The 26093-nt window shown below is 41.8% G+C and overlaps 2 protein-coding genes across 5 annotated transcripts; one reads left to right on the top strand and one right to left on the bottom strand.

The window, feature by feature from the left end:
• The first annotated feature begins 290 nt into the window (after positions 1 to 290).
• Positions 291 to 26093, top strand: LOC120740585 (amine sulfotransferase-like). Its single transcript, XM_040043047.1, has 7 exons — positions 291 to 563; positions 22336 to 22484; positions 22577 to 22785; positions 24183 to 24309; positions 25245 to 25339; positions 25444 to 25615; positions 25697 to 26093. Exons 2-7 carry the CDS (start codon positions 22343 to 22345, stop codon positions 25804 to 25806), a joined length of 855 nt encoding a protein of 284 aa, XP_039898981.1. The 5' UTR covers positions 291 to 563; positions 22336 to 22342; the 3' UTR covers positions 25807 to 26093.
• Positions 15599 to 21424, bottom strand: LOC120740526. 4 transcript variants are annotated; one of them, XM_040042966.1, is made up of 5 exons: positions 20687 to 21424; positions 19294 to 19503; positions 18130 to 19176; positions 16090 to 16258; positions 15599 to 15994 (listed from the first exon to the last, which is right to left on the bottom strand). In XM_040042966.1, the coding sequence occupies exons 2-5, from the start codon at positions 19490 to 19492 to the stop codon at positions 15862 to 15864; spliced, it is 1548 nt and encodes a 515-aa protein (XP_039898900.1). In that variant the 5' UTR covers positions 19493 to 19503; positions 20687 to 21424; the 3' UTR covers positions 15599 to 15861. The 4 variants fall into 4 exon arrangements, with proteins under 4 accessions (XP_039898900.1, XP_039898916.1, XP_039898902.1 ...); XM_040042982.1 differs by having other exon boundaries at positions 16090 to 16152; XM_040042968.1 differs by lacking the exon at positions 20687 to 21424 and having other exon boundaries at positions 19294 to 19537.

Here is a 26093-nt window from a genome sequence, read left to right as displayed (position 1 = left end):
AATTTTACTCCATGAGAGTTTAGTTTTAACTCCTATAAAGAGTTGAAAAATCAACTTCCGGAAAAGAGTTACTCTAACTCTGCACTAGAGTTCATTCGATGGTCATGCATGTACACTCAAATGTAGTTAATCTGAACTCCCAGAGAGTTTATTCCAAAGACCAGAATTAGCTGTGCACATAAATAAGTGACATCATATTCAGTACTAACTTTTGAAAGTTTACTCTTCGGCCGCTCCACCTTCTTTCCTGAAGAAATATCCACACCCAGGAATACTGGGATACACGGGACCACGAAGTCTACACCGGACCCACCCTTCAAATTTGGGAAAATTAACCGCATTTGTCGATCGCATTTGGAGTACACTTCGAATTGGGACTCCCTTCGGCGCGTCGCTGTGACGTAATCGATCTACAAACGCGCACTACAAAGCGTGTGGTCGCTGGATTGGGACAGAGCTGTACATATACACACTCTTACAGACTGGAGGAGCCAGGAATCAAACCACTAACCATCAGATCAGCAGGTGACCTGCTCTACTGCCTAAACTGCAGCCACTCAGAGGTAAGCATGAGTAAATCGTCACTAGGTTTTGGATAAAGTGTACACTCACAAACCTGTCAAATCTGCATTTGAAACATTGGCTACTATAGCAGTATAGTATTTCAACGTGGCATTTGGCTCTTCTAACTAAAATAGGAAAACAGGAACATAAATTGTGCCATCATTGCCAGACCTGGACCACATCTGGTTGACATACACCCTGCCATGACACCAGTCAGTCAGAAGTGCCAGCTTGATGCCAGATCCGGGCCAGAGCTGTTTTCTATGAGCCTGGGCCACAAAACCCAAACAACAATCAGGCCAGATGTGGCATGCGATCACATAAACAGTGCCATCTACGCCAGGCCCGGCCCATATCTGGATGAAATACGTCTTATCATACCAGAAGTCAACCAGCAGTACTCGCTTGATACCAGATGCAGGCCAGACATGCTTGCTATGTGGGTATAAGTTACATATACTGTATACAACTAGCAGCTCTCTCCAGCTGTGTCGATCTATATTATCTTTTTTGACCCCAAGTGTTTATTTCCAGAGAAAAGAAACAGCAGACTATGCTAATAGGATGTGATGTTACAACACTAGTCAAATATTAATGCATAATATTTGTTTATGACATAATTCTTTGTTATGGAAATTTTTTTTTTTAAATAATCATGAACATTAGGAGTAGTGATTTTAGAACTTTATGTATATAATTTGTCATTTTTTACTGATGTAGGCCAAAAATAACTACTTAGTACCATTTAATTTAGTTTAAAGGCTTATTTGCAAGATGCAGGAACCTAAAACATTAAAAGCTAAAAATTTATTTCGCATGAAACGGGAATTAAAACGTGGTGATAGAGCCAGGTGCAGATGCAAGCCAGATGTTAATTTGGCTGTAGGCTATGGCACTTGGCCACAGCTGGAGCTAGTTGACACAACTTGGTCAGGAGCAATAGGATTGACGGAGTGTGTTTAAATGAACCTGACAAATGTCACAGATGAAATATTAACTGTTTATTTCCTGGTTTGTTATCTACTACACATCTGTTTGACCGTTACCAGTTAATCTGTGACACCAGTTAATCTGGAACACCGGCAGATGAGTTTGCACTCTTCCGTAAGAGTAATATTCCAGCATGAAAAGTAAAGACAGCAGACAGTGTGAGGAGAGGTTCTGGTTCGGTTGTTGTGGGTAATCACTCAAGGTCAGGTAAGGTTCGTTCATTTACATTCGATTCTAAGCTTGATAAAAGTCTAATAAAAACCAATGCCTGCAATTACTGTCATGAAAGGTCCCTGGAAGGCAGAATTTCCAAGGTTGCAGGCCAAAACCACAAGAATTACATCTTATATTAAACTGGCTGCAGCGTCTGCACCTGTTACATGAGTTACATGTGCAAAATGCCTGATGATGTTTTGTTAATTCCTGCTGTTTGGGATGCTATAGTCCTCTTATTAGGGATGTTTTTGTTTTCTTGGTGGGAAGTGGGGATAAAGTCCCAGTTTAAATTCTGAGTGATTCAGGAGACTATGACTCCTATATAGTGAAACTATATAGTGTGCTGCCCTTCTCGAAGGAGTCTGACACAGGTGACTGCATAAGCTCATCAAACCATTAAGCTAGCACCATTACAACTTATTCTTCTGATAATGGAACCTTTTGAACATCTTGTTCTATACTGTGTGGGTCCTTTGCTGCCCTCAACATCTGGAAATAAGTATCTTCTTGCAGTGATGTGTCAAAGTACCAAAATTCCTGCTGGATATCCACTGAGGTCAATGACGAGCAAGGCATTGGTGACAGCTCTAACTCAGTTTGTTTCGGTGTGAGTGGTCAGAGTTCAAATTTTTCATCTCACATGTTCGCCGAAGTTTTGTAAACCCTGCACATAAACCATAACTGGTCATCAAGATACCATGCACAAAGACAGGGTGCTCTGGAAAGGTTTCCCCAGATGCTAAAGTCTCTTTTGCGTACCTATTGCATAAAGCTTAGTAGAGACTGGGAAGAGGGTCTGCCATGGCTGATTTTGGCTGAAAGAAAACATAGGTTTCAGCCCTAATGAGCTTGGGTTTTGACATAGTGTGCGTCGGCCCTTGGCTGTAATAAAAAATAAAGGGGTTTATTCCGAGCCACCTAAAAAACTTGGTTGAGTTTGTAAATGGATTTAGACTTTGATTGCTTGTAGCTGGGATTGCCAGTTGTCAGTTTTGTTGTGGGGACCAAGTTTCAGCCTTTTTGCCAGTTGTGGCATCTCTGTATCGTCCCCCATTTACAGGCCCTCACAGGTCCTTAATGAGAAACTTTGATCTAAATTACTTTCAACCCTAAAATGAAAAAAGTTGGTTCAGCGCTGTCATGTAAACTTACTCAAACCGTATTATGCAAGTGACCAAAATTCTAGTCGGTGTGTTAAGGACACCGTTCACCCTTGTTTGTTTGATTGATTGATTGATTGATTGATTGATTGAATGCTTTATTGGCCATATGCAGGTTGCCCCGCAGAGGAATAGGACCCCCCCCCCCGACTTACACACACAACAAAGACATCACATGGGAATACAGTCGGAGATCGGCAGCGTTGCAGAGAAAACACTGAAAAATTACACAACAATGGGAAAAAGTACAAGAGGAAAAAAAGAGACCTCTTCTCAGGCTGGGCACCTATGGGAGGGCAGCATGAGAACAGGAAACAAAAAAAACTCCTCTGCACAGAGAGCACATTAATGTCCACATCACAACATTAGAGCACGTGACTAGCCACAGGGGTGGATAGGGGGGTGGGGTCTAATCCGAAGGAACACAGCAGTCGTCCTATACAGCGCTACCATTTCAGCGCGGCACGCAGACCCGCTGTCTTCCCCCGCAGGTAACAAGCATCGAAGGCGTTTGGAAAGGGAGGGGGATGAGTGTGTGCTTATCAGTGTAAGTGTATGTGTGTGCGTGTCCAGAGTTCAGCTGAGACAGTGTCCTTCGCCCTATCAGGCTAAGTAAACAGTCTGCCAGCCAACCCAGGTGGCCTTGCATGGGATGGGAAGAACAGTCATCACACAGTCGTTATCAGGGAGTTGTTTTGGTGGGCTCCAGCCTTGGGCCTGAGCAGCTGGCGCCGTGGTGTCCATATGTTGAATATTGTTGATTTCTCCTTTATGCGAGCAGCGAATTTAGCACTCTGACACTGGTCTCTCGATCTCCCGTTGGAGAGCCGTGAGCCTCCCCATGATGGTATCAAACTTCTGTTCCGTGGTGTTGTCAGTCTTTTGATTCTGAGACCCCACAGCTGCAGTGAGCCGTTCTGCGATGTGTTCCAACTTTCGCTCAAGGGTGTCATTGTGAGCAGGCCCCTCTCTGATGTATCCCATCATACGCTCAATGGTGTTAGTTTGAGTCTTCACGGCAGCTGTAAGCGTCTCCAAGGTGTTAACCATGCTGCGTTCGTTGTGAGAGGTCGCGCCTCGTCCCGTCGCTTCAATTCCAGCGGCCAGCCTTGGGGGGGTTTGAACAGCTGGTTCCGCTCTCTTATTTCTTTTTCTTTTTTTCTTTTTTTTTCTTTTTGTCCTGTTTGGATCTTTAGCCATCAGAATTGTTGTCTTAAGGCCAAGAAAGATGCCAAGCGGATTTATTTTACCAAGTGGATCATCATGGCCTTGCCATATTGGTCCATTTGATTGACCTTTATTATAATTATGAATTTATTTTATTTTCAGTTGCTACAAACGGGACAGACATGACTGGGGGATAGGACAGGGAGAAAGAATGAAAGAAAGAGAGGGAGAGAAAGAAAACCAAAGGGGAGAAGAGACGGTGAGAAGGGGGGGGAAGAAAGAAAAAAAAAAAAAACAAACAAAAAAACAAAACAAAACACCTGGATCACCTGTATGGAGAAAAAAAAACAGAAGAGAAAGCAAACAACAAAGAGCAACATAATAAAAAAAAAACGGCACCATCACAATAAACTAGCTAGCAGTAGATATCAGTAGATACTAAATAATAAACGATATTGTGCAGCACGCAAGATAGACAGCACACAATGTGCTTTGAGGCAGCAGCCAAGAAAGCTGTAGTCCGCGTCTGTGAATACCCATGTGTACACCTGTGTGCATACCTGTGTGGATCAGCATGCTTGCATTCCAAAGGTTTCTCCATGTAACGATCTGCTAGGGAGTGTGGGGAGCCACAGCCCCGTCCTCCAGGGTATGAAGCAGGTATGGAGGAGATCAAAACTCCAGACATGCAGAGGCCCTCAGAACACAAGAGACCAAGGAAGACCAACAGAGGGGCAGCCGCGCCACTGTCCCAGTAAGAGCTGAGGAGAGTCCCAGATGAGGGCTCACTCAGCAGCCGCGGAGCAGAAGCCAGGGGGGGTTGCAGTGACGCGCCCGTGAGCTCCGCCGGCAGCCAGCTGTGCCTGAGTGACCGAGCCCCAGGCCGAGAGGCCGGGGGCACCCCACCTCCGAAGTGGCCCGAGCGAGCCCCAGGTTCCAGGCCCCGATAAGCGGCCGCCAAGGAGTGAGCCGGTGTGTACCCGGACGCCCACCCCCAGACACAAAGAACCACCAACGCACCGACACCTGAGGGAGTCCGCCACTGGCAGGGGAAGTGGTGGTGGGTGGAGATAGGCCTCCAAACCTTGGAGGGCCTGAGATGTCTCCAGAGAGGTGGCGTCTGATACCCAACCTGACATATAGACACAGACATACAAGCACACACAGACACAAACATCCATTCCCACCCTCATGCTCTCATATGCCCTTACTCCACACTCAACCAACGTGGAGACAGACATAAAGAGACGCTGTACACACGATCACACTCCCCAAGCGTACTCTACGAACCGGGTCTAGGTACCCTTGCCCCTGGAGGGGGGAACTGCACCCAGACCCAGGTGGTGTTACCCTTTTCTCTGCGGTGGGGAGAGGCAGACCGCCCCGACTCCGCAGCAGCAGGGAGGCCCCACACTCCAGACCGCAGTCGGACGGCCAACTCCTCCTAGCCCCCCCGCTCCAGCAGGCCACAGAGAACGGGGGTGAGAGAAGACTCCAAACCTCCCTCCACCCGCTCATTGTAGTGTTGATGCATGTGTGTTCTAAGGTGCATTTAAAACCCAGGAGGGCATGGAGCTACCTGCCAGAGAGCAGCAGGTAAGCGCATAGTCCCTCCTGCTAGCCCTCAATGTCTACGTGTATTCAAAATTGAGAGGTGGGCAACAACGCCAGGGGTGAGGTGTACAACCTGATGGTAATTTGGACTCCGTGTATCGTGCCCACCCCCAAGATCCTATATGTATGTGTAATGAGAGTGTGAGTAATGTGAATGTCTAAGTTGTGGGATAAAATTGAGGCAGAGGCAGCCAGAAGGGGACAGAGGGGGGGTAGCCTCCTCTGCACCCTGGTGACATACCCCTACTCCAAGGCCCTGCATGTGTGGGTGGTTGTGGTGGAGCGGGAAGAGGGAGGCAGCTGGAGATGGGGAGGGAAGGAAGGGAGGGGCAGGTGACCCCTCCCTGGGGCCAGCTCCCCCGCTGACCCCAGTAGGCACTCCCATACTCCGCGACCCGCCAGGGAAAGGGGGCCCAGGCCCATCCAGACCGGGGCCCAGCGCAGCAGCGCCCCCCGGCCCCACAGAGCCTGGGACAGTCCACCCAACCCCACTACAGAGAAAACTGCACCCACCCCACCATCCATTCATCTTCCAGACTACATGAGACAATAGACGCCCAGGCTGAGATCTTCCTCCACCTCTCCTGTATCTCCCCCTCCTGCAGAGAGTTCCTGAGGAGAGGAAAGCTCCTGCAAGGTGTGACAATCTCCCCCACCAGTTGAAGAGCCCCCCAGGCGGCTCGACGCACCGGCGGCACCCTGTGCCAGGGATGGTCCCCCATGCACCCACCCGCCCACAACCCCGGCAACACACAAACCAGGACCCAAGGCCCCGAGGCCCGGCCCGGGCCCCAGCCCAGAGACGGAGCGCCCCCAGAACCTCACACCCATCCCGGACCCACCCAGGGGCAGACAGGCTACCAGGTAAGTAACCCACGTCCGTCAGCACAGACCCTCCCCTAGCCCCGCTGCACGCAGCCACGAGGAAACAGTCACCCGAGAGCCAAAAGAGCCCCCACCCGGACATGACCGCTACCCCGGGTTGAGCCCCCCAAGGAAGATGCCTCCGGGGAACCCCCCGACGCCCTAAGCCTGTCCCTACCCCCACACCAATCACAACAGTGAAGGCGGGACCAAACTATGACCCCCCACCCCCACTAGGTAATGGAGCTGATCAAAGGAGCCCAGAGCAATTGATCTGATGTGGTGGCAGAGGCTGTATCAAGACTAATGTAATCTAATAGATAACTTCTATATTGGTTAGAATTAAGATTGTTTTTATTTTTCCAGTTCATGAGGACTGTTTTCTTGGCTATGCATAGGGCAGTGAAAACCATATGGGCTATATTCTTTTCTGAAGTGACATTATCTAAGCTGCACAACAAACACACTAAGGGGGAAGTTGGAATGTTACATTTCAGACACTTTGATAAGTCTTCACATATCTCGCGCCAAAACTTCTGCACTGGTGGACAGAACCAAAGAGCGTGAATGTAATTGTCTGGTGTATTGCCTTGACAGTGTGAGCAGTTGTTGGAAGATGTAAAGCCCATCTTGAACATCCGATGACCTGTATAGTGCACTCTATGTAGTATTTTGTATTGTATTAATTGCAGACTGGGATTTTTAATCAATTTAAAGGTTCTTAAGCATACCTGAGACCAGAAGTTTTGGTCTAAGCTGACTGATAAATCTGCTTCCCACTTTGCAATAGGAAGGGATATTGATTCATCTAATTTAGAAAATGTTCTGTATATTTTAGATAATAATTTGGGGGATTTAAGAGTAAGGAAATGTGCCGCACTTGGTGGTGTTTGTAATTCAACTTGACTGAGGTTAAATTTCTTTTTTACTATGGATTTAATTTGTTGATATTCTAAAAATCTTTTCTTGTTGATCCCATATTGTGCAACTAGTCTGTCAAATGGAATAAATTCTGTTCCCTCTAATATATGTTCTAAGTATTTAATTCCTTTACAACTCCATTCTGGGAAATTAATCATATTATTGTTTTGTAATATGTCAGGGTTATTCCAGATAGGTGTACGTTTGCATGGGATTAATGAAGACTCTGTTATTTTTAGAAACTCCCACCATGCTGTCAGAGAGAAGCTGATGTTGATACTTTTAAAGCATTCATGTCTTTTGATGTTTGAGCTAATAAATGCTAGGTCTGAAATATCTAGATCCTTGCATAGTGCCTGTTCAACATCTAACCAGGGCTCATCTAAGAAGGTATGTTTTGACCATTCTGAGATGAACTGAAGCCTGTTGGCTAAAAAGTATTGGTGAAAATTAGGCAGATCTAATCCTCCTCTATCCTTGGTTCTTTGTAGCGTTTTTAAGCTGATACGCGGGGGTTTATCTTTCCAAAGGAATTTGGAAATATATGAATCCAGAGATCTGAACCAATCTTGTGATGGTTTGTTAGGGATCATCAAAAATAAGTAATTTATCCGCTCTCTTATTTCTCCGATAGGTCAGGGCCAAGCCAGCTCCGATCAGCAAGAACCCCGTTATCATGGTTCCGAATAGGTAGATGTCTTCAGCGTCCTCGATAGACAGTCCCGCCAGGCACAAGATCCTCCAGGTCTGCCACCCATCCATCGTGTAGCCAGCAGGGAAAGTCCCTCCAGGGCACTCAGGCTCTCCCGAGCCCAGACTTCTCATTGAGAAGAGGGTGTCAATAGCATTCAGAGACCAGTTGATCAAATCCATAATTCTCTTTTATCTGTTTTGATTTGATTTTATCTGTTTTGATTTTATATACTGTTTTGTTTGTTTGTTTGTTTGTTAAGTGGGTTTAGAGCTCTGGGTAGCTCCCCAGCTGGGTCTAGACTGGGTCTAGAGAGTATTTTAAATTCAGGGAATTTAAAATAGAAAGTAGCTCGTCCACAGAAGGACTGGTAGCTCCCCTTACGATAAGGGTTCAGATCGCGCGAACAGGTGTGAAATGTGTGTGTTTAGTTAGTTTGTTTGTTTGCTTGTTTTAATCAATTTTAAATCATGCTTTTTATTTGTTTTTGTTTCTAATGTCTCTGTAAAGCACTTTGAATCACCTTGTTGTTGAATTGTGCTATACAAATAAATTTGCCTTGCCTTGCCTTGCCTTTTAGGTTTTAGAGAACGACAGTGAGAGACTGTTCCAGGGAAAGTAATGCACACGAGACAAGACAAGGACACAAGAGGCTAAGCAGGGAAGATAAGGGGAAGGAGGAGAGGAGAAAAAGTGCGACCGCCTTCACCGAGAGCCAAGAGAGACTTCACTTCTGTACTTTTCTGAAATTGATGAAATACCAGAGCCTGATGACAGTTTGGTCATTTGAAAAAATTTCAGTCTCTTTGTATTCTGGATAAATTCCTGTCTCATTTGCTGGTAGATAAATGCAGTGAGCTGTCAGAACTGATTTTGTATTGCTGTTTGTTTGGTGAGGTTCCTACTTGCACGGATCATGATACATGATACATGATGCCAATGCATTTTCTTTCCATCAACGAACTGTTAATTGAGCAGATTTGACACAGTTTCTTGAGCTAGTTGAAAACTTGCCCCCTCCCTCTGCTATCAGTGTACCATATTTAGTTCCAAATAGAATCAAGTAATCTAGAGGTGGTTGTAGAAGTAGGCTGAGTGTAAAGTCTCCCAGTTCATCAGGGCCAGAGTTGGAGATCTGTGACTCTCTGAAGGTCTAACAATATCAGAGAGAAAACAGCACTTTGGACTCTCCAGGTTATCTTTTCAGCAAATAATGCTGTGGCAATGTTGTGGAGGATTGTGGAGGCTCAGAGCATGTGCTTGATGATAAGAGGTGTAGGGGTCATTCACTCTATTGGTCTTGCTGCAAACACCCAGGTAATACAACACTTACCTTTCTACTGTTAAACTGGTTCTAAAAGTAATGCAGGTTCAGGTGAATTTCTTTTTGTAGTTTTCTGTCTTGAGAACTTGTTTACATATATTATCAGACTGTTTCGATGCTTTGTTGTTTATCAACCTCTGACTCAACCTGGCTGTCACTGCAGCACACATGTGCTTTAGTGAGTCATAGTGGTTTTAATGATTTACTCTGAGTTACTAAATTGTGTTTAACATAATAATAATAATAATGGATTGGATTTATATAGCGCTTTTCAAGGCACCCAAAGCGCTTTACAATGCCACTATTCATTCAGACTGACAGAAGTGAGGCTGCCATATCGCGCCATCGGCCCCTCTGGCCAACACCAGTAGGCGGTAGGGTAAAGTGCCTTGTCCAAGAAAGCCCGGGGATCGAACCGGCGACCTTCCGGTTACAGGTGCGGTTAAAACTGCTCAATGTTTTGCAAAAAGACTGATTTATTAAAAAAGCTTAGGACACTGAGAATGTGGTTCGGAGAATGGGAAGTGTTTTACCATTTCAGATAAACCGCAGAGGCATGGCCAAGGAGTACTTGGAGTAAATTATTTCAGTAATTCATATTAATTGCAATTTAATGTAAATCAATTTAAAAAAGTCTAACATTGCTCCTAATGGGACTATGATAATTGCAGTTATGAGTGTTTATTAAATAGCATTTATAGGAGAAGAGTCTGGAGTGGGTGAATTGCTTGAAAGTGTGAGTGTCCAACTTCTTGGTGAATATCTCAAAAAAGTTGACTTTTTATCTATACGTAACCTTTCCTGGTGGGGGAAATGTTTTTTCACTCATCCAAGTGATTTCTCAGTCTAAGCTGACTGCATGCTTCCACTTGTTGAACAGTACTTTTGCATAATGACTGAAGTTTCAATCATTATGCAAATTTGAAAATGCTACATCCTGATGAAGAGAATCAACTTTTTAGAGATTTCCTTAACTGAAGGGCTGAGCATGCATCTAGACTTTTTGGTGAATATGCTTTGAGATCAGGTCAGCAATATGAGAATGCTTTGGACTGTTGAATGATTTTCTTACCAGTTAAATTTCTTTTTAGGTTTATGATTTCCTCCTTATAGTACTGTTTGCTGACTTAATCTTATCAGTTCTGTCTGTGCCATAGCTAATTATTCTATTTCAAGTAGAGTTGCCTGCATTGGTGATATGAAGTCCTTCATAAGATGCGTGATAGAGAAATTCTACTTCTCTGAACTATTCCCATATTGAACAACTGTAAAACCAGTTGTTCAATGTCCGTCATTTACAATATTACATTCACAATAATATATTTTTGATTGGATCAACCTTTTCTTCTGTACTGCTTGTGTTTAGTGTAACACATTTTAACACATTTCTTAATTTGAGAGTCACTTTCAAACAGTGCAAATGTGCACTCACGTTGTTTTTGGCACTCGCTTTCTGGTTGGTTCAGTAGCATTGAGTCTTAAATACAGGTTTCATTCTGGATGCAGCACTCAAATTTTCAAGCAAGAATTCTGATAAGATTTGATTTTAAATACAGATTCCTATAGTACACTGTTAGACTTTTTGTCTCCACTTTATGGTAACATACTGGCGTCACTGTTGCCAGCGTCATACCGTGACGCCGTGTTACAGTAGCTTACCGTTCTGCAGGATGATACCGTTTTTTGCTGTTGTGGTATAATACTCTTGGACAAATTATGGTAACGCACCATAGCTTTTTTTTTTTTTTTTATGTCGTTATGTCGTAAATTACGTCAACAAAGTAACATCATACTGTGATTAAGAAATTGGTATACTACCGTTTATTCACGGTATGTCACTGTAAGCCCGCTGTAAGGTAATAAACTGCAACATATTTACCAGTAACTTACCGTTAACACGCATCATCAGTACCAAAAATATTCATCTCTGTTAGAGGATACCGTGTTCCTACAGGCGGTCATTTACTGTTGAGCAGGTTGTAATTTACCGTAATTTCAGGAAACAGTAACATACTGTAAGAGACTGGAGGGTTCCAAAAAAATTGTATTGTATGAAAAAAAAAAGTATCATTTATTCATTTATATGTATTTTTATATAAAAACACACACACATATATATATATACACACACACTATCGATTGATTGATCGAGATAGATATATATATATACACACACACACACACAAAATATAATTTATGTGCTTCACACCACTTTTTTATTTCTGTTCTGATTTTCCTCTGCAGAAATACACATTTCCAAAATCAAAAACTGAAAAGAACTGAAAACATATTTTCATTGAGGAAGCACTTGTTTTTACTAAACTATGTAATACATGTATTTTCTCAGATGTTTGTACAAACAATAACAATATTATGTCATATCCATATCATGCCAGACAACATATGCTCAAGTGTTGGGTTTTCTTAGTTATTTTTTGTAGGGTCTTAAACCTACAATGTGAAGTGCCTTGGCATTCATTTTGTTGGCACCATACAAATAAACTGAATTGTAATAAATATAATATCAAGCCCCACACTTCTGCCTTTATATACACTTTGTCCAAAATACTGGCTCACACCACCAAATCAATGCACAAAACAGGGTCCACAAGGACATGGATGAGCGTGTGTGGTGTGAAGGTTTTTTAGTGTGCTCTGTAATGTCTGTTCTCTTACCATTGCTGGTATGGATTCAAAAAAAAAAAAAAAAAAAAAAAAAAAAAGACTGTGCGTATGTATGCACATATATGTACATGTGTGTGTAGATATATATGTATGTATATGTATGTGTGTATGTGTGTGTTTGTTACTTGTAGTTATTACTGCCTGTTACCTGTGGTAATGTAATTTATAATTTATATATTCTGTATTCAGTTATGAAGGCTCTAATTGTTGTTTGCGAGCTGCAGTTTAGATGCTTGTATGCGCCCGGGGCTGTTGATGGGACTGTATGCAATAATGGGCGTAGCTGCGGGAAGTATATTGTTTTGTTTTGTTTTTTGTTTTTTTGTTGATGAGTGAGTATAGGGGTGGGATTTAATAAGTTTTCTTCGTCCCACTCCTTTTTCAGGCAATTTTTGTTTTTTGTTTTGTGCATTTTATGTTCAATATAGGTATTTGTTGTGCCTGGAAATGAACAAATAAATGAATGAAATGAATGAATGAATGAAGGAACTTGACTGACCTGCACTGAACCCTGATCTTGCTTTGTGGACTGAGTTCATTGATTTGTAGGGTGAGCCAATACATGTGACAATTAAAGTGTAAGTAGCTGAAATAATTTTTAACAAACGGGTAAAAGAAGGAAAAAAATCAAAACTGTTGCACTCAAAAAACCTATTGGACAGAGACAGCATCTTGCAAGACGGCAAGAGAGCTTGTCTTCATTGTTGTTCGACTCGTGTAAATGTCCAGAAAGCATGGGCCATGGATCATCTGTGAAGACACAGGTAACAACACATTGGTCACTTAAGAAATTCGCTAGAAATGGCAACACTAGTTACCTAATTTGAAGTTTTCCACTCAAATTCAGTATGCCGCTGGAGGAAAGTTGTGACGTGAGGGTTAATGTGAACAACCTTTCGCTTCACAGTGGTCCCAGTCTTTCTACTTGTCCCAACCTTGGAGGTACACTTTGTTCCCTCTTCAGGGTTTATCCTTACAAAAAACCTTAAAACATGCCATAATAAATAGTAACATACAGTAACATTGAGTTGTGATTTGAAATAATGAGTTACTTAGGGATAATTTATTCATCATCTATCACTATTAGCTAACTGTTCAAACATACCTCTGAATTAGTTCCAATGTTGCACACGCTGACTCCTGGTATTCCAGGTTCAATACATAGAATGAACCAAAGAAGACTGACATTGCATCAGCAAAGGTGTTCTCTTTGTCCAGCTCAACAATTACACGGCCCTCTGCACTCACCATCCAGCAGGTGGCGGTGATTAAATTTTGTCCTTAAATGTATAGGGGCAACATTGTCATTACGCAACAAAAAATAATTTCAATACTTCACTTCTTCACACTGTCTAGATGGACAAATCAAATAGCTATGTACAGTTAATTATCAGTGGCCATATGCACATAAGTCAGTTTTAACATATTATAATTTTACATAATTGGGAATTATTCTGCACATTAAACACACCTAACAAAGAGTCAGCCCAATCAAATTACGGGAGATGAATCAACTGTATGGTTATTTTGGAGTTTATAGTTTGTGCTGCTGTTAAACTTTACAGTATTGACTTCAGTATTTCTGCTGTTAATGTAGCTAGACTACCATGTTGATCAGTAATATGTAATGTGAAATTTGATATTGTTACTTTGCTGGATACACTGAGACACATATCCAACAACCTTGGTTTATAAAGGAAATTACAGAAATTTGAGCTAACAAAACAGAGGCTGGATACCTGTGTCCACGAAAAGCTCCTGTGCCAAACAGAAATTGTAATATGGTCTAATCAGCTCTATTTCATAAATGACTTCTTACCAAGCATGATCAGCCTTGGGGTGCTTGGCAGGTTGCTCTCTGCTTCAAGAGACATCCTGGTAGATGTTTACTGCCATAAAAAGGACCAGGACATTTTATGTAACAAAAACAAAAACAGGACAGCAAGCAACAGCATTAAACATAGAGCTGTATGAAAAAAGCTTACATCTGCTAAGACAAAGAGGGAGTCTTCGTCTTCCTTGTAATACTTTATCATGAGAAGTATGGCTGCTGTGCCAACCTTGTTGTTGGTCAAAACTCCCTCACTTTCTATCTGCTGGATGAGTGTCCTTACACCAAGGTTCCATTTGAGCTTCTGGCTGAAGAAATAGTTAATAATCCTTCTGCCTTTGGTTATGAGGGCCAGACCTAAGTGCTCACTGATATCGATGCCTGTGAGCTTGTAAAAGTGGTTCGAAAGACCTTTCCGAGTAAACAAGAATGGCCACTGCTCCTGAATTTCAGCTACTGAAAGTGAGGGACAACTGTTGATAAGCTGCCGCTGAGAAATATATGTGAGGCACATGAAGTCATCCACATCAGGTCTCTCCACAGCTCCAGGTCCTTGTGAATTAAAAATTGTAAACAAGATGTGTTTCTTTTCCTCTAAAGAAGCTGGCGTTTCCCCCTCAGGAAGTTCAACTTCTAACATCTAACTTTTTTAGGTGGGGTTGCATTACTGTTGGGACTGTAATCTTCCTCATTCCTGGTTCTCTTTGTTTGACGAAGTCTATGTGTTGTATTATCTCGATTAACATGTTGATGCTTCTTAGTAGTGAATAATGTCCACAACCCAGTCTTTCTTTTTTTTTTTTTCTTTCGTTTTCTTGTGTTGGGCTGTCTGGAGCCAGCCCTTACAGGGGGGGGGTACTGTCACGGTCCTGGGTCTCCTGACCCATCGTTTTTAGTTCTTTGTGATGTTTGTATTATTGTACTTGTGTGAGTTATTCTATGGTTTCTTAGTTTCGATCCCTTGCCCTTCATGTTTCTCTGTGTCCCCTCTGTTCTGTGTAAGTCTGTGTCTGCAGAGTTCCCCTCTGTGTCTTTCGGTTCTTAGAGTCCTCTGCCTTATGGTTATGTCTCTGTGTTTCTTAGTTGCTCTGTCTCCCCTAGTCTAGTTCGCGTCTCTGTGTCATATTTCCTGTTTTACGTTGAAGGTCCGTGTCTTATGTGAATGTGTTCAGTTTACGCTTCCTTGTCTCATCAGTTCTTATTTCCCCCAGCTGTGCTCTCCTTCTGTGTCTCATTCCCCTCGTTACTTCCCAGTGTATTTAAACCCTGTGTTTCTCTGAGTCAGTCTCGCGTTGTCCCTCATGCTGTGTGGATCTCCCTGTGTCTCTCTGTGGGTTTAGTTTGTGAGTTTCCAGTTTAGTTTGCTTTGTATGACTTTCTCCTGCCAGCGAATAAAGCTGAGTTCTTTGTGTTTAAACCTCGTGCCTGAGTGCCTGCATTTTGGGTCCAACTCCTGCCTGCCGCACAGCGTTTCATGACACAAATAATGTTTGTAACAGACAGTGCTGTTTAAATTTCAATGTTAACAGTTCAGTGCAATACTTAACTTGTTTGCTAATTAGGCCAATACAAAATTCAAATAGTTTAAACTCTGTTGTATAGAATATAGAACATCTCTGAAACATCAAAAGTACAGTTCTCAGTAACAATCCCTAGTTAGAGGGATTGTTTAAAGATATATGGTCAAAACCTCTGAAAAGCATGCCTGTGATAACAGAAATCAGGTAAGAGCACAGTACTCAATATCAGCTGGGATAACTGAAAACATAAACAACACAGTAGTTCCCAGTCAAGGTACAGTTAAGCTGACTGTACCAATCTGTTCAAAATGTCTTTAAATGGTCTCTCGCCACTCGTGATCAGAGAGATTGGCAATGAGGGTGAGTACTCTTGGGTTCACATGCAGTGTCTTCTTCTTAGTTTTTTCAATTTTTGTTCCCTTCTCTGGGTTAATGTTGAAGAAACGCCTTGATAAACACAATAATCCATAATAAAACACTATAAAATGAAAAAAAAAAAAAAAAAAAGAAAGGGAAAGGCAAGGGAAAAGTAAAAGAATTACCTCTGAAGAAATTCAAGTGTGGAGCCAAGTTCCAGGGGATAGTGGATGTTCAGGCAGTAGTAGCTACCAAGCATCAGACAGATTGCAGAGATGAAGTCAGTTATTTGGTCATTTACAACTTTGTGGTCAATGCTGAGCATGAACAGTCTCGATGCAAAGCAGGAGGACCCTTGGAACGAAATACAAGTGTAAAAGAATTAACTGTAAAACCTAGGGGTGCAAAGATACACAAAATTCACGGTTCGATACTTTGGTGTCACGGTTCGATATTTTTTCGATACAAAAAAATGTTCATGCCTTTTTAATTTGTCATTTATTAAAATTATAAATATATATTTTAACTCAAAAGTACAGTTTTTAAATTTAACCCTAACCCTTGTGCGTGTTTTTTATTTTGACAGCGAATGCGCACCTGCGGACCACTTATGTGCAGCCCCGGTTATATAGCTCGTCATATTGCAGCCACAGAAATTATTTTGTCCATGAAACCATAAAGCTGCACTTTCTTTTTGCCTTATAGTCTGATTTGTCATAACTTTTCCGTTTTGTGGAAAGCTTTTCTTTGGCTGTCACTTCTTCACCCTGACCTGTCTTATTTGGCTCAGCAGAACTGAAATATATATCGTGCTGCTTTTACACACGCACTGTCATAACGCTCAGCGATTCTCTGCGCGATCAACCTCTCACAAGTTTAAGCTTGCTGCGGGAGATTTCACTTGTCATGTTTGTGTAGTAAGCTAACGATTAATAAGACGATGTCAGAGGAATTGGTGCGCAAATTATCATCACTCACAGATCAGTGCTGTCCGAGCGATTGCAAAGTGAAAGCAAAAAAACAAGCGCAAATTCAAACGCGATTTCAATATGTCACATATTGACAGTGGCTCACCGATGCCAATGACATAATTACCCAGCTACATTTCCGAAAGAATGCAAAAGCATTGACATATATTTTTCCTTCCTACAATAGCCCGACGGGCAGGGCAGAGATAGATTTTGGTAGCCCGACTGGAAAAATCGCTAGCCCCAGGACGTCGGGCTAGCGATTTTGCGAGCCCTGTATCTGATTGAGGAATCACTCATCTTTGGAAAAGAGAGTTTATTACAGAGAAATGTCTCTTTCCAAAATAAAAGCTATACTATCCGCTTCTTCTGGGCTATATTCTCAGCAGCATATTAAACACATCAGGTCCCCATAAGGAGAATCATGTGCTAACGGCTGTCTAAATGACTCGGCTAAAGTTTGTAGCATGCTTGCTTGTTTTTGTCTGCTTCCACTTGTCTTTGCACTAGGATGATGTCGGCGTAAATGTGCAGTCATATTCGTTGTGTTCCCACTAGTGCTTTCAGGTTAATCTCGTTGAAATGACCTTAACGCCACAACACGGCAAATCTCCGTTAACGAGCTACCCCTGATCGCCCCGTGCATGGGGCTAGACGGCCAACACGTTAACGAGCTAACTGCGCTAACACACTAGTTCCCACCCATGTAATTGAGCATTGCGTGGCACATCCAACATACTGTTTTACTTTAGTCCATGACGCGCTTACCTTCAGGGTCATACATCACATGAAAACCAAAATAATTCCAAACGCCACATCTGAATGAGGGTGGGTGAGGTTCAATTTGCCATGTTGCAAGGAGAGCTTAACTTCTGTCTTGCTAGCTTGCCCTGCGCTCTTCCTTCTGACGATGCTGTCTGTGTTGAGCGCTCAGTGGATCTGCGCTCGACAGTGTAGCCTAGGCGGAGTAGTCGAACGCAGATTCACTGAGCGCTCAACACAGACAGCATCGTCAGAAGGAAAGTTGATGAAATAAATTACAAATTTTGTATTGTTCGATCATATGCGTACCGAACCGAAAGCACTGTATCGAACGGTTCAATATCGATACGAATATCGTTGCACCCCTAATAAAACCCCCTTTACCATTCAAATGTGTCTTAAAATAGTGAAAGTGCAGACATTTAATATACCGTATCCTTGCATTAGCTTAGGTTCTGTGCACTTCTGTGCACACTGTACTGATTTTCAACTCACCACAAACAATGATACATGGTGTCACAGGCAGGCTTTCCACTTGGACTTCTTTTGCCAGACATGTTTCATCAACATAGTGGAAGAGGGTCTCCTCTTTTTCATCGAAATAGGAGAGGAGGAGGAGCATCATATCTTTCACGTCTTCTGAGCAGCCCTTCAGCTGTCCCCTCTGCATTCGAAGCTTTATGACAGCCTCCAAGACACGCTTGCTCTTGTCTGCACAAGTGGTTTTCAGAAAGTCCAGAAGCCGTTTTCCCTTCTTTTCCAGACTGGTGAGGAAAGTCTCTTTCAGCGGTACCCCAGTAAGTTCTTCAAAATGGACTGTCATTCCAATCGCCTGAAACAAAAAAGGCCACTCTTCTTTGAGGGTTTGCATGTCTGCTCCGCTGTTTATTGCTTTGCGCTGAGAGTAGTAGGTGCATTTCATTAGAGTCTTTACTTCTTCATGACTGAAGCTTGTCTGTTCACTGAGAATCTTCATATGTTCCTTCTTCTCCTGCTGGGTTTCCAGTGTCTCACTGACTGGCAAAAACTTCATGTCCCACTTTATGCAGCCATATGTGTCTTGAACAGATGCTCGCTTTTCAGGTGTCACTTCATCGATGTCATCTGATCCTCCCTGTTTGCGCTTCTGTAACACTGGTGAAGTAGACCTCTTCACATTTTCAATTCGTGCCTGAATCTGTTTTACCAAAGAGTGGTACCCCTGTCCTACCACATCCCCCTCTATGACATCCTGCAGTGACTTGGGATACATTGCAACCAGTTTTTTTGCAATTTCAGTCGAGGCTCTTCTACTTGGAGAGGCACAGGCTTTCATCATCTCCTTCACAATGATGCGGATCATCTCCCTCCGCAATCGAGGCTTTGGTCTTTTCTCTCTCTGAAGACACTGGATCAAGTCTTCTGGAAAATCTTCACTTGGAATTCTAAAGTTATCTACCCAGTCTAGAGAATATATTGGACTGGGTGAGGGGGAGGCAGAAAATGAGGAGCAAGAAGATGGAGACGATATGCTGGCCTGGCTTGAAATTTCCATATTTGGTGCTGTAAAACAATATCACAAACAATAGATTAATTGTACTTTTTGGACCTTGGCCAAAGCATAATAGAAAAAACAGAAAGCCCTTCATGGCTATTGTGCAATGAAATCATAATACTTACTGGTTTGTTTCCAGGCAGCCAGCAGTTTTCTTGCCTGAACTGGTCTCAGGACAGAGTTCAGATCAGTCTCACTGATGAACTGCAAGTCCTCAGATGTCTCCACTCCTAATGATTGTAGTGCCTCCAGTACAATTTCAAGGATTAAGGCAGACAGGTCCGGCAGCACCTTAGTAATGGAACTCCTTATGCTGTCCCCCATTTCCGAGATGTCTGATAAAAGAATGTGAATAAAGGTCAATTTACACCAAGTGGTACCTTTGGTCTTAAAATATGAAGCTGATCTTGCTTGATACTACACTTTTATACAGTGTAGTATTATTGTGACAGCACACTGTGTTTCAGTAGAACCATTTGGTACCCATACTTCATGTAAGATGTTAATGGATAGAAATCAATTAAGTCAATGATGTTCACACACTGCATCTTTTCTTTTTCCTTTCTCACTGAGTGCAGATGATACTGAGAATGGTATTCTGTCACGTGCACCGACACCAGAAAATAAACACTGTCATTCTTAATCAAAATGAGAACTACTTCACCAAACTCAACAGAGTCAGAGCCCCCTGTGACAAGGAAGTGTCCTTTCTTGTACTGTGTTCCCTTGTACATCATTTCTACTGTGACCTTTGTATTGGTTTCAGTAAAGTCAAACATTTGAACTGCTTCTTGAATAGCTTTACTGTACAGCACTCAGTAAAATGGAGAACCATCTTTGACTTTCAAGACAGATTGACACAATGACCCTGCTGCAAGATAGGCTTGAAACATCTGATGTCTTTCAGAGAGTGTATGGCAGAGGTTTTTGAAATTTTTCAGATTTCTGGCACACCTCTTGAAATAACTATGCTTACTTTCAAAGCGCATTGTCCATAATTGTCCATTTCAGAATCAGTGCTGGGTAATGGCGTAGAAAATGGTGTTTTGGTCTCAGGCTGCATTCTGGGAACAGAGCTTTTCTTGACTCTAAATATTCTTGAATAAGAATATCAAGATATGCTACCTGAGCCACTGAAATTTTCTGAGCACACACCATGTCTACAATATCTTTCAGCTGCAGAGTTAAGTTCCACACATCATCTGTGGGGTCTGTCACTATACTATGAGAGGCAGCAATCGGAGGAAGTTCCAGTTCTGTATAGCCTGTCCTGAGAGTTTAGCTGCTTGAGGACTGACCTCAGATGGCTTTGTAGAAGTATCAGAGGCATGGTAACTAAACTGTTTGATGTGTCGGTTCAGAGTGGAGTAGTAAGTGAACCATGCTTTTTTCTTTATGAAGTATTTCAGATACAGTGCCACATCATAAGCCAAAACTCCCTCAAAGATATCATGACCTAGACATGGTGGCAAGCCTGGCATACAAACGTTGAAGTATTTCAGTGAATTGAACACTGACCTGAACTTCACTCCTTCGACGTCTGGTGTATTGTCAATCTGGAGGCGATCAACAGCAGAGTTGTAGTTCTCTTTGGTACGTTCTGGTCCACACAGATTTGCGTTAGCACCCTGAAATTCAGATTTCGTTATCAGGCAGTACCTGCAGAAGTACTTTGAAGAACTAAAGTTTTCAGTGAAGCCACCAATACAGTGAGAACCCAGATTATCACCAGCAATGCAAAACAGAGTTCCTTTGACTCTAGTTTCATCTGATGCAACAATCCCACTGTCCTCCAATTCTTTCAAGTCTGCCAGTAATTCAGAGAACACATTAGCATGACCAAACTCTTTAAAATCTTTCTCCCTGCACAGTAAGACAAGAGACATGTGATCTGTGTCTGAGCGTACATGAAGTGGCAAGTTTGCCACTGATGCATATACAGCTAATACCTTGTGTTTTGTCCTTGCAGACCCTAAAGGGTTAACGACTTCAAAGGCATCCTGGTAGAGTACTAGCTTGAGACATGATGGGTTTTGACCAAAAAAATCATTTGATTTAAACAGCTTACTATCACTTATGTCACACAGAACATCAGCAGGAGGCTCAGTAGAGGGCTTTTCTGATTTCTGCCACAGATCAGACTCTAGCAGACATCTCAAAGTCTCTCTTAAAGGCACATAATAGGCAAACCTATCTTTTCTGTTTTCATCTCTCCCTAAAAATATTTTCTTTGGTTCCACATAGTTGAAGGCTTTTTTAAAGGTCTGAGCTCTGGAGTGCACTGTCCTCAATGACATGCAGAAAAAAGATCATAGCTTTTGACAGACTCGCAGACTTTGTTGATGTTCTCCTCTGATAATGATGTGTCATCTTTTAACAGTGATGCAAGTTTACCCAAACTGTATGTCTGTCCCAACTCATGCATGTTCTGCATTTCCTCTACAATGTTCTGTATGGTTGAAGCAGGCAGTAGAAACTGACCCTGCAATTTTAAGTAGAATAGTGAAATGTTTCTCAGAAAAAGATCACAGAATTCAGGGGGCATTTCCATGTTATCTTCATCTGTAATAGACTGTGCAGCAGGCTCGGAAATCAAGGGTACAAAGTCATCTGATGTGGTTGGAACAGATGATGATTGACATGCAGACTCTCTATATAAATCACCAATGCTGCTGTCTGAGAACTCTCTGTGTTTACGTGACATGTGAGCAGTAAAAGATGATTTAACTCTAAAGGTATTTGTGCATCCTCTTACTGGACAAGTGACCACGTGTCCTTCCACAATATGGCTCTTCAGATGAGCTATTAACTCTTTAGAGTTCTGACACTGACGTTCACACATCGCCATTGCACATGTAAACGAAGAAACCACCGCCACACCAGTCCATTCTGGCTCTGGGTCCATTGTGTAACTGACGCCACCAACATTAACAGGACGCTTACATTAGAGCCTCTTATTGCACGTTTTGTCTGGGTTTCCAGCAATCAAAATCAGAGTATTCCCTTACTCCCCAACACTGCTCACCCAGCATCAATTTGCCATGGGAAAGCCTATCAAGGGTCAAAGAGACCCCCAACAATGTAGACCCTGGGACAAACAAACCTCTCCACCATGTGACTTTGTGATTTTTCGTTCCTGTGTATATTTTTGTATCTGTCTTATGTAGAACCAGTATGGAGCAGATCAGAGACCGTGTTTTCAAGCATAAAAACTACAATTTTGTGGTCGGTCTTACGACTCCAGAGTACATAGACTCTCTTGAGAGTTTTGAAATAAAAGACAGCGATGTCTTCCTTGTCACTTATCAAAAGTCAGGTTGGTGAAAAATCTTACACATTATTTATATTTGCTGTTTTGTGCTGGCCAGACTGATCCACTCATCATCTCTAACGTTTTCCCCACATCAGGCACTGTATGGGCTCAGCAGATCATCATTTCCATCTACGAACTGGATGGGAATCAGACTAAATATTCAAACAACATGGAGAGGATGCCGTGGCTGGAGTACAAGACTCCAGCCACGGCTGAATACACTCTTCTTCCCTCTCCACGACTCTTCACCTCACATCTCCCTGAACATATCATGCCTCCAGGAGTGAAAGAGAAGAAGGCAAAAGTCAGTACCTTATAGAAGATCAATTCTTCTTGAAGAAAGAGGCAGTCTTAAATAGGGCTGTGCAATATGACCAAAATCTCATATCCCGATATAAGAATTATATTGTCCTGATAATGATATAAATCACAAAAATGTAACATTTTCTGTAAATTCTGTGAATCTCGGGCAGCTCGACTTGCGTGAAGTGTTTCCAGCTGGGCGTCATGTACCTGGAGTCGAGTGTTTTAACCGATGCATGAAACTATACATTTTTAGACATAAGTTGTAACGGCCACTGTTTTCTTTGTGAGTATTTATTACACGGCGTGCTGCGGGGAAAAGCCTGTTCTAACGTTTTTTAGCACCTGGCGGCTCTTTTTTACTTCTCATCCGTAAATAATCTGCTCTTTCACGTGATTCAGTTTATTTTGAAAAGTCTCAACAGGATCTTGAGCTTTATTGTGAAAGGTTTATGTGGAACATAAAGAAGCGGACACGCGATGGCGTTACCGTCGTTGTTGCTAACCACAACACATAAAAACAGGCCTTGTCCGTCCGTAGTGTGGTTATATAAAATATAAGAGAAAGAGAGAACTTTAAGAAATTAATATAGCCACTACAGTGACCATCAAAACGATGAAAAAATATTGCCGTAAACAGTTTATATTGCAACACCACGAAACTAACGATAGCGTAAAATGAAACGATAGACGTTTTTATATCGTCATCCGATATATATCGTTATATCGAAAAGCCCTAGTCTTAAAGTTTGAGAAAGTTAAAAGCATTTTATTACTTATTGTTGCAAAAATAAAGGAAATTAAATTTGTACTTTTAAAGATTAATTAATTTTTTTGTGATGTTATCTATTGGTCACTGAAGTCGAGTTTTTGAAGCTTGCACTTTGACCATTGGTAACTTTTAGAAACCCTCAAATCCTAGCAAATGAAAATAGAGTGGTTAATCTTCAATTCTTTTCAAAGCAAATGTTGTTTTTTGTTCAGTAAGACTTAAAACAACGATCCTATATCAAAATCTTGGAATGGGGTCATAAATCAAGGAATCTGAGGGTCATTTTTATCATAGACTTCTGCCCAAACACATGGTTCCAGGTCCAAAAAGCTAGCAATAGCATTTGTTTTATTTCAAGTGATTCTGTGTTTCTATTTCAGTATATATATTTTTTGTCCTTTTCCTTTCTTACGATGAGGTCATTGCAGACTAAGAGGTTCATCAAATCAAGTAGAAATAGGAGAAAAAGAGCTATAAAAAAATACAGCCTTTAAAATATATTTAAAAAATATTATTTGAAATCAATTTTTTAAATTATTTTTCTTTTAAACTAATGACTTTCAATTTTTACATTTAAGTAACAAACTGTTAATATTCTGATTTTTTAAAAAAAATATATATATCAGATCGTGTATTTGATGAGGAATCCAAAGGACAACGTGGTGTCTTTTTATCACTTCAGCAAAGCCCTGGCAGACCTGGAAACTCCCGAGAGCTTTGACCAGTTTTTTGAGTGGTACATAACAGGAAACGGTAAGTTTCCTCACTTTCAATCCACATAATGATGAATCAGTTAGTGATTATTATAAACACACTATATCTATTTATTATCTATATCTTTATTCACATAAATGTTTAAGAATTGTCGAGGTAGAATTACTGATAGATTATCATGGGCCTTGCACCACAGACTGCAGAAAGAAACAAATAAAACTTTTTATTAGAGTGTGCAAGGCTCAGAGTAACACTTGATAAGCTAGAGATGAACAAATGGCTGCCACTCCTCCCGCTCCTGTGCTTTGAAAAATGTACTATGTAAAGTGTTACCTTTGTTCTAGAATTTTTTGGAGAAAAATTACTGATTCATTAAAGTTTAAATTCCAAATACTGGACAATTCAGATTCAGTGGACTATGAGAGAGGGTGTTTATTCTGAGTTAATATAACAAATGTGTCAAAACACGTTTTTCTTGGCATGCACCAGCAGGAAGGTCATGTGCACTCTATGCCCATGCAGTAATCCATGTTTTAAAAGGTACAGTTTAAAATGTATAAAAAAAATCTGTTGCTAAACATTTAGTCTTTTCTGTCATGTGATTCATCTCACAGCTCTTGCAGCTCTACATACTTGAAAGACTTTGGTTTCTGTGACCTGAAGGTTTCAGTGTGTGGCAACAGTGGTTCCACTTTAGTACCCAGTGATTTTGTGGTGCTGTGCTAGTATTTAGCACCGACACCAGTTTTGTGTGTGTGTGTGTCATGTGTGGATTGAGCACATTGACAAAATCTGTACTACATTCGGAGGCACACTACCACTGCATGATTAGCATGGGGGACTGATCATGCCTGCAGTCATGCTGTAGGTAACTACAGAGCTTACACTTGAGCTCCTCCTCTGACATGAGGGTTGTATGTGAACTCAATTAAGTCAGAATGCCAAATAACTGGATGCATTATGCCACTATACAGTTCCACCGTCATCCTGGTTTGACCACGTCAGGGAGTGGTATTTAAACAGAGACCAGTACAACATCCTCTTCCTGACCTACGAGGAAATGATTTTGGTAAGATGTTTCTTCGCATTTTTTGTTGTTCCTAAGGAAACTCAAATAAAATATCTGGCAGAGTTTAAGGTTCTTTTTCTGTTGCGTTCCTGCTTTTCTTTCAGGACCTGAAAGGATCAGTGAAGAAGATCTGTAACTTCTTAGGGAAAAACCTGACTGAAGCCGCCATCAGTCAAGTTGTGGAAAAAGCTAAGTTTGAGAAAATGAAGAAGGACTCGAAAGCAAACTATGAGCACATTCCAGCAGAGCAGTTCAGTGGAAAATTCCTGTGCAAAGGTAACATAACAGACCTGCAGCTGCTGTGCAGAAAAATGTTATATCAGGGTTTCAGGTGTTGTGTTTTTGTCTTTATTACAGGTCAGATTGGAGACTGGAAGAACACACTGACTGTTGCACAGAGTGAAAGAGTGGATCAAGTCCTTCAGGAGAAACTTGGTGATTTGCCTTTGAGCTTCATCTGGGAATAAGCAGAGCAGCTCTTCAGGGTCTCCCAGGAGCTTTAAAAGCATTGATTTCTGTCATGATATGAGGTAATTAGACGCAGGGTTTCTTCAGCACAAACTGCTTTTATTGAACCGTAGCAGCAGTGTACGTGGCTACATCAATAATCTAAAAAAAGATCTGCTATTTAAATAATAATAAAAAAACAACATCAACAAAAGATTAATGTTTGCTCACCCAAGATGAATTCATGTCATGTAGATCATGATTCCAGAAATCAATAATGTTCATTAATAAAATGTTTATCAGTCAA

This window comes from Simochromis diagramma, unplaced genomic scaffold (genome assembly GCF_900408965.1).
Source record: "Simochromis diagramma unplaced genomic scaffold, fSimDia1.1 OVJJ01000321.1, whole genome shotgun sequence".
Lineage (NCBI taxonomy): Eukaryota > Metazoa > Chordata > Actinopteri > Cichliformes > Cichlidae > Simochromis > Simochromis diagramma.
Note: the sequence above shows the minus strand (reverse complement) of the source record. Positions and strands in the feature narration are given on the sequence as shown.

Bases quoted from the DNA above. Each gene is read 5' to 3' on its own strand.
- LOC120740585 (XM_040043047.1), top strand. From the start codon at position 22,343: ATGGAGCAGATCAGAGACCGTGTTTTCAAGCATAAAAACTACAATTTT. The intron at 22,485-22,576 runs GTTGGTGAAAAA...TCCCCACATCAG, and splicing joins TGTCACTTATCAAAAGTCAG to GCACTGTATGGGCTCAGCAG. The intron at 25,616-25,696 runs GTAACATAACAG...TCTTTATTACAG, and splicing joins TGGAAAATTCCTGTGCAAAG to GTCAGATTGGAGACTGGAAG.
- LOC120740526 (XM_040042966.1), bottom strand. From the start codon at position 19,492: ATGGGGGACAGCATAAGGAGTTCCATTACTAAGGTGCTGCCGGACCTG. The intron at 19,177-19,293 runs GTAAGTATTATG...ATTGTTTTACAG, and splicing joins GGCTGCCTGGAAACAAACCA to CACCAAATATGGAAATTTCA. The intron at 15,995-16,089 runs GTAATTCTTTTA...GTGTTTATCAAG, and splicing joins ACACTTGAATTTCTTCAGAG to GCGTTTCTTCAACATTAACC.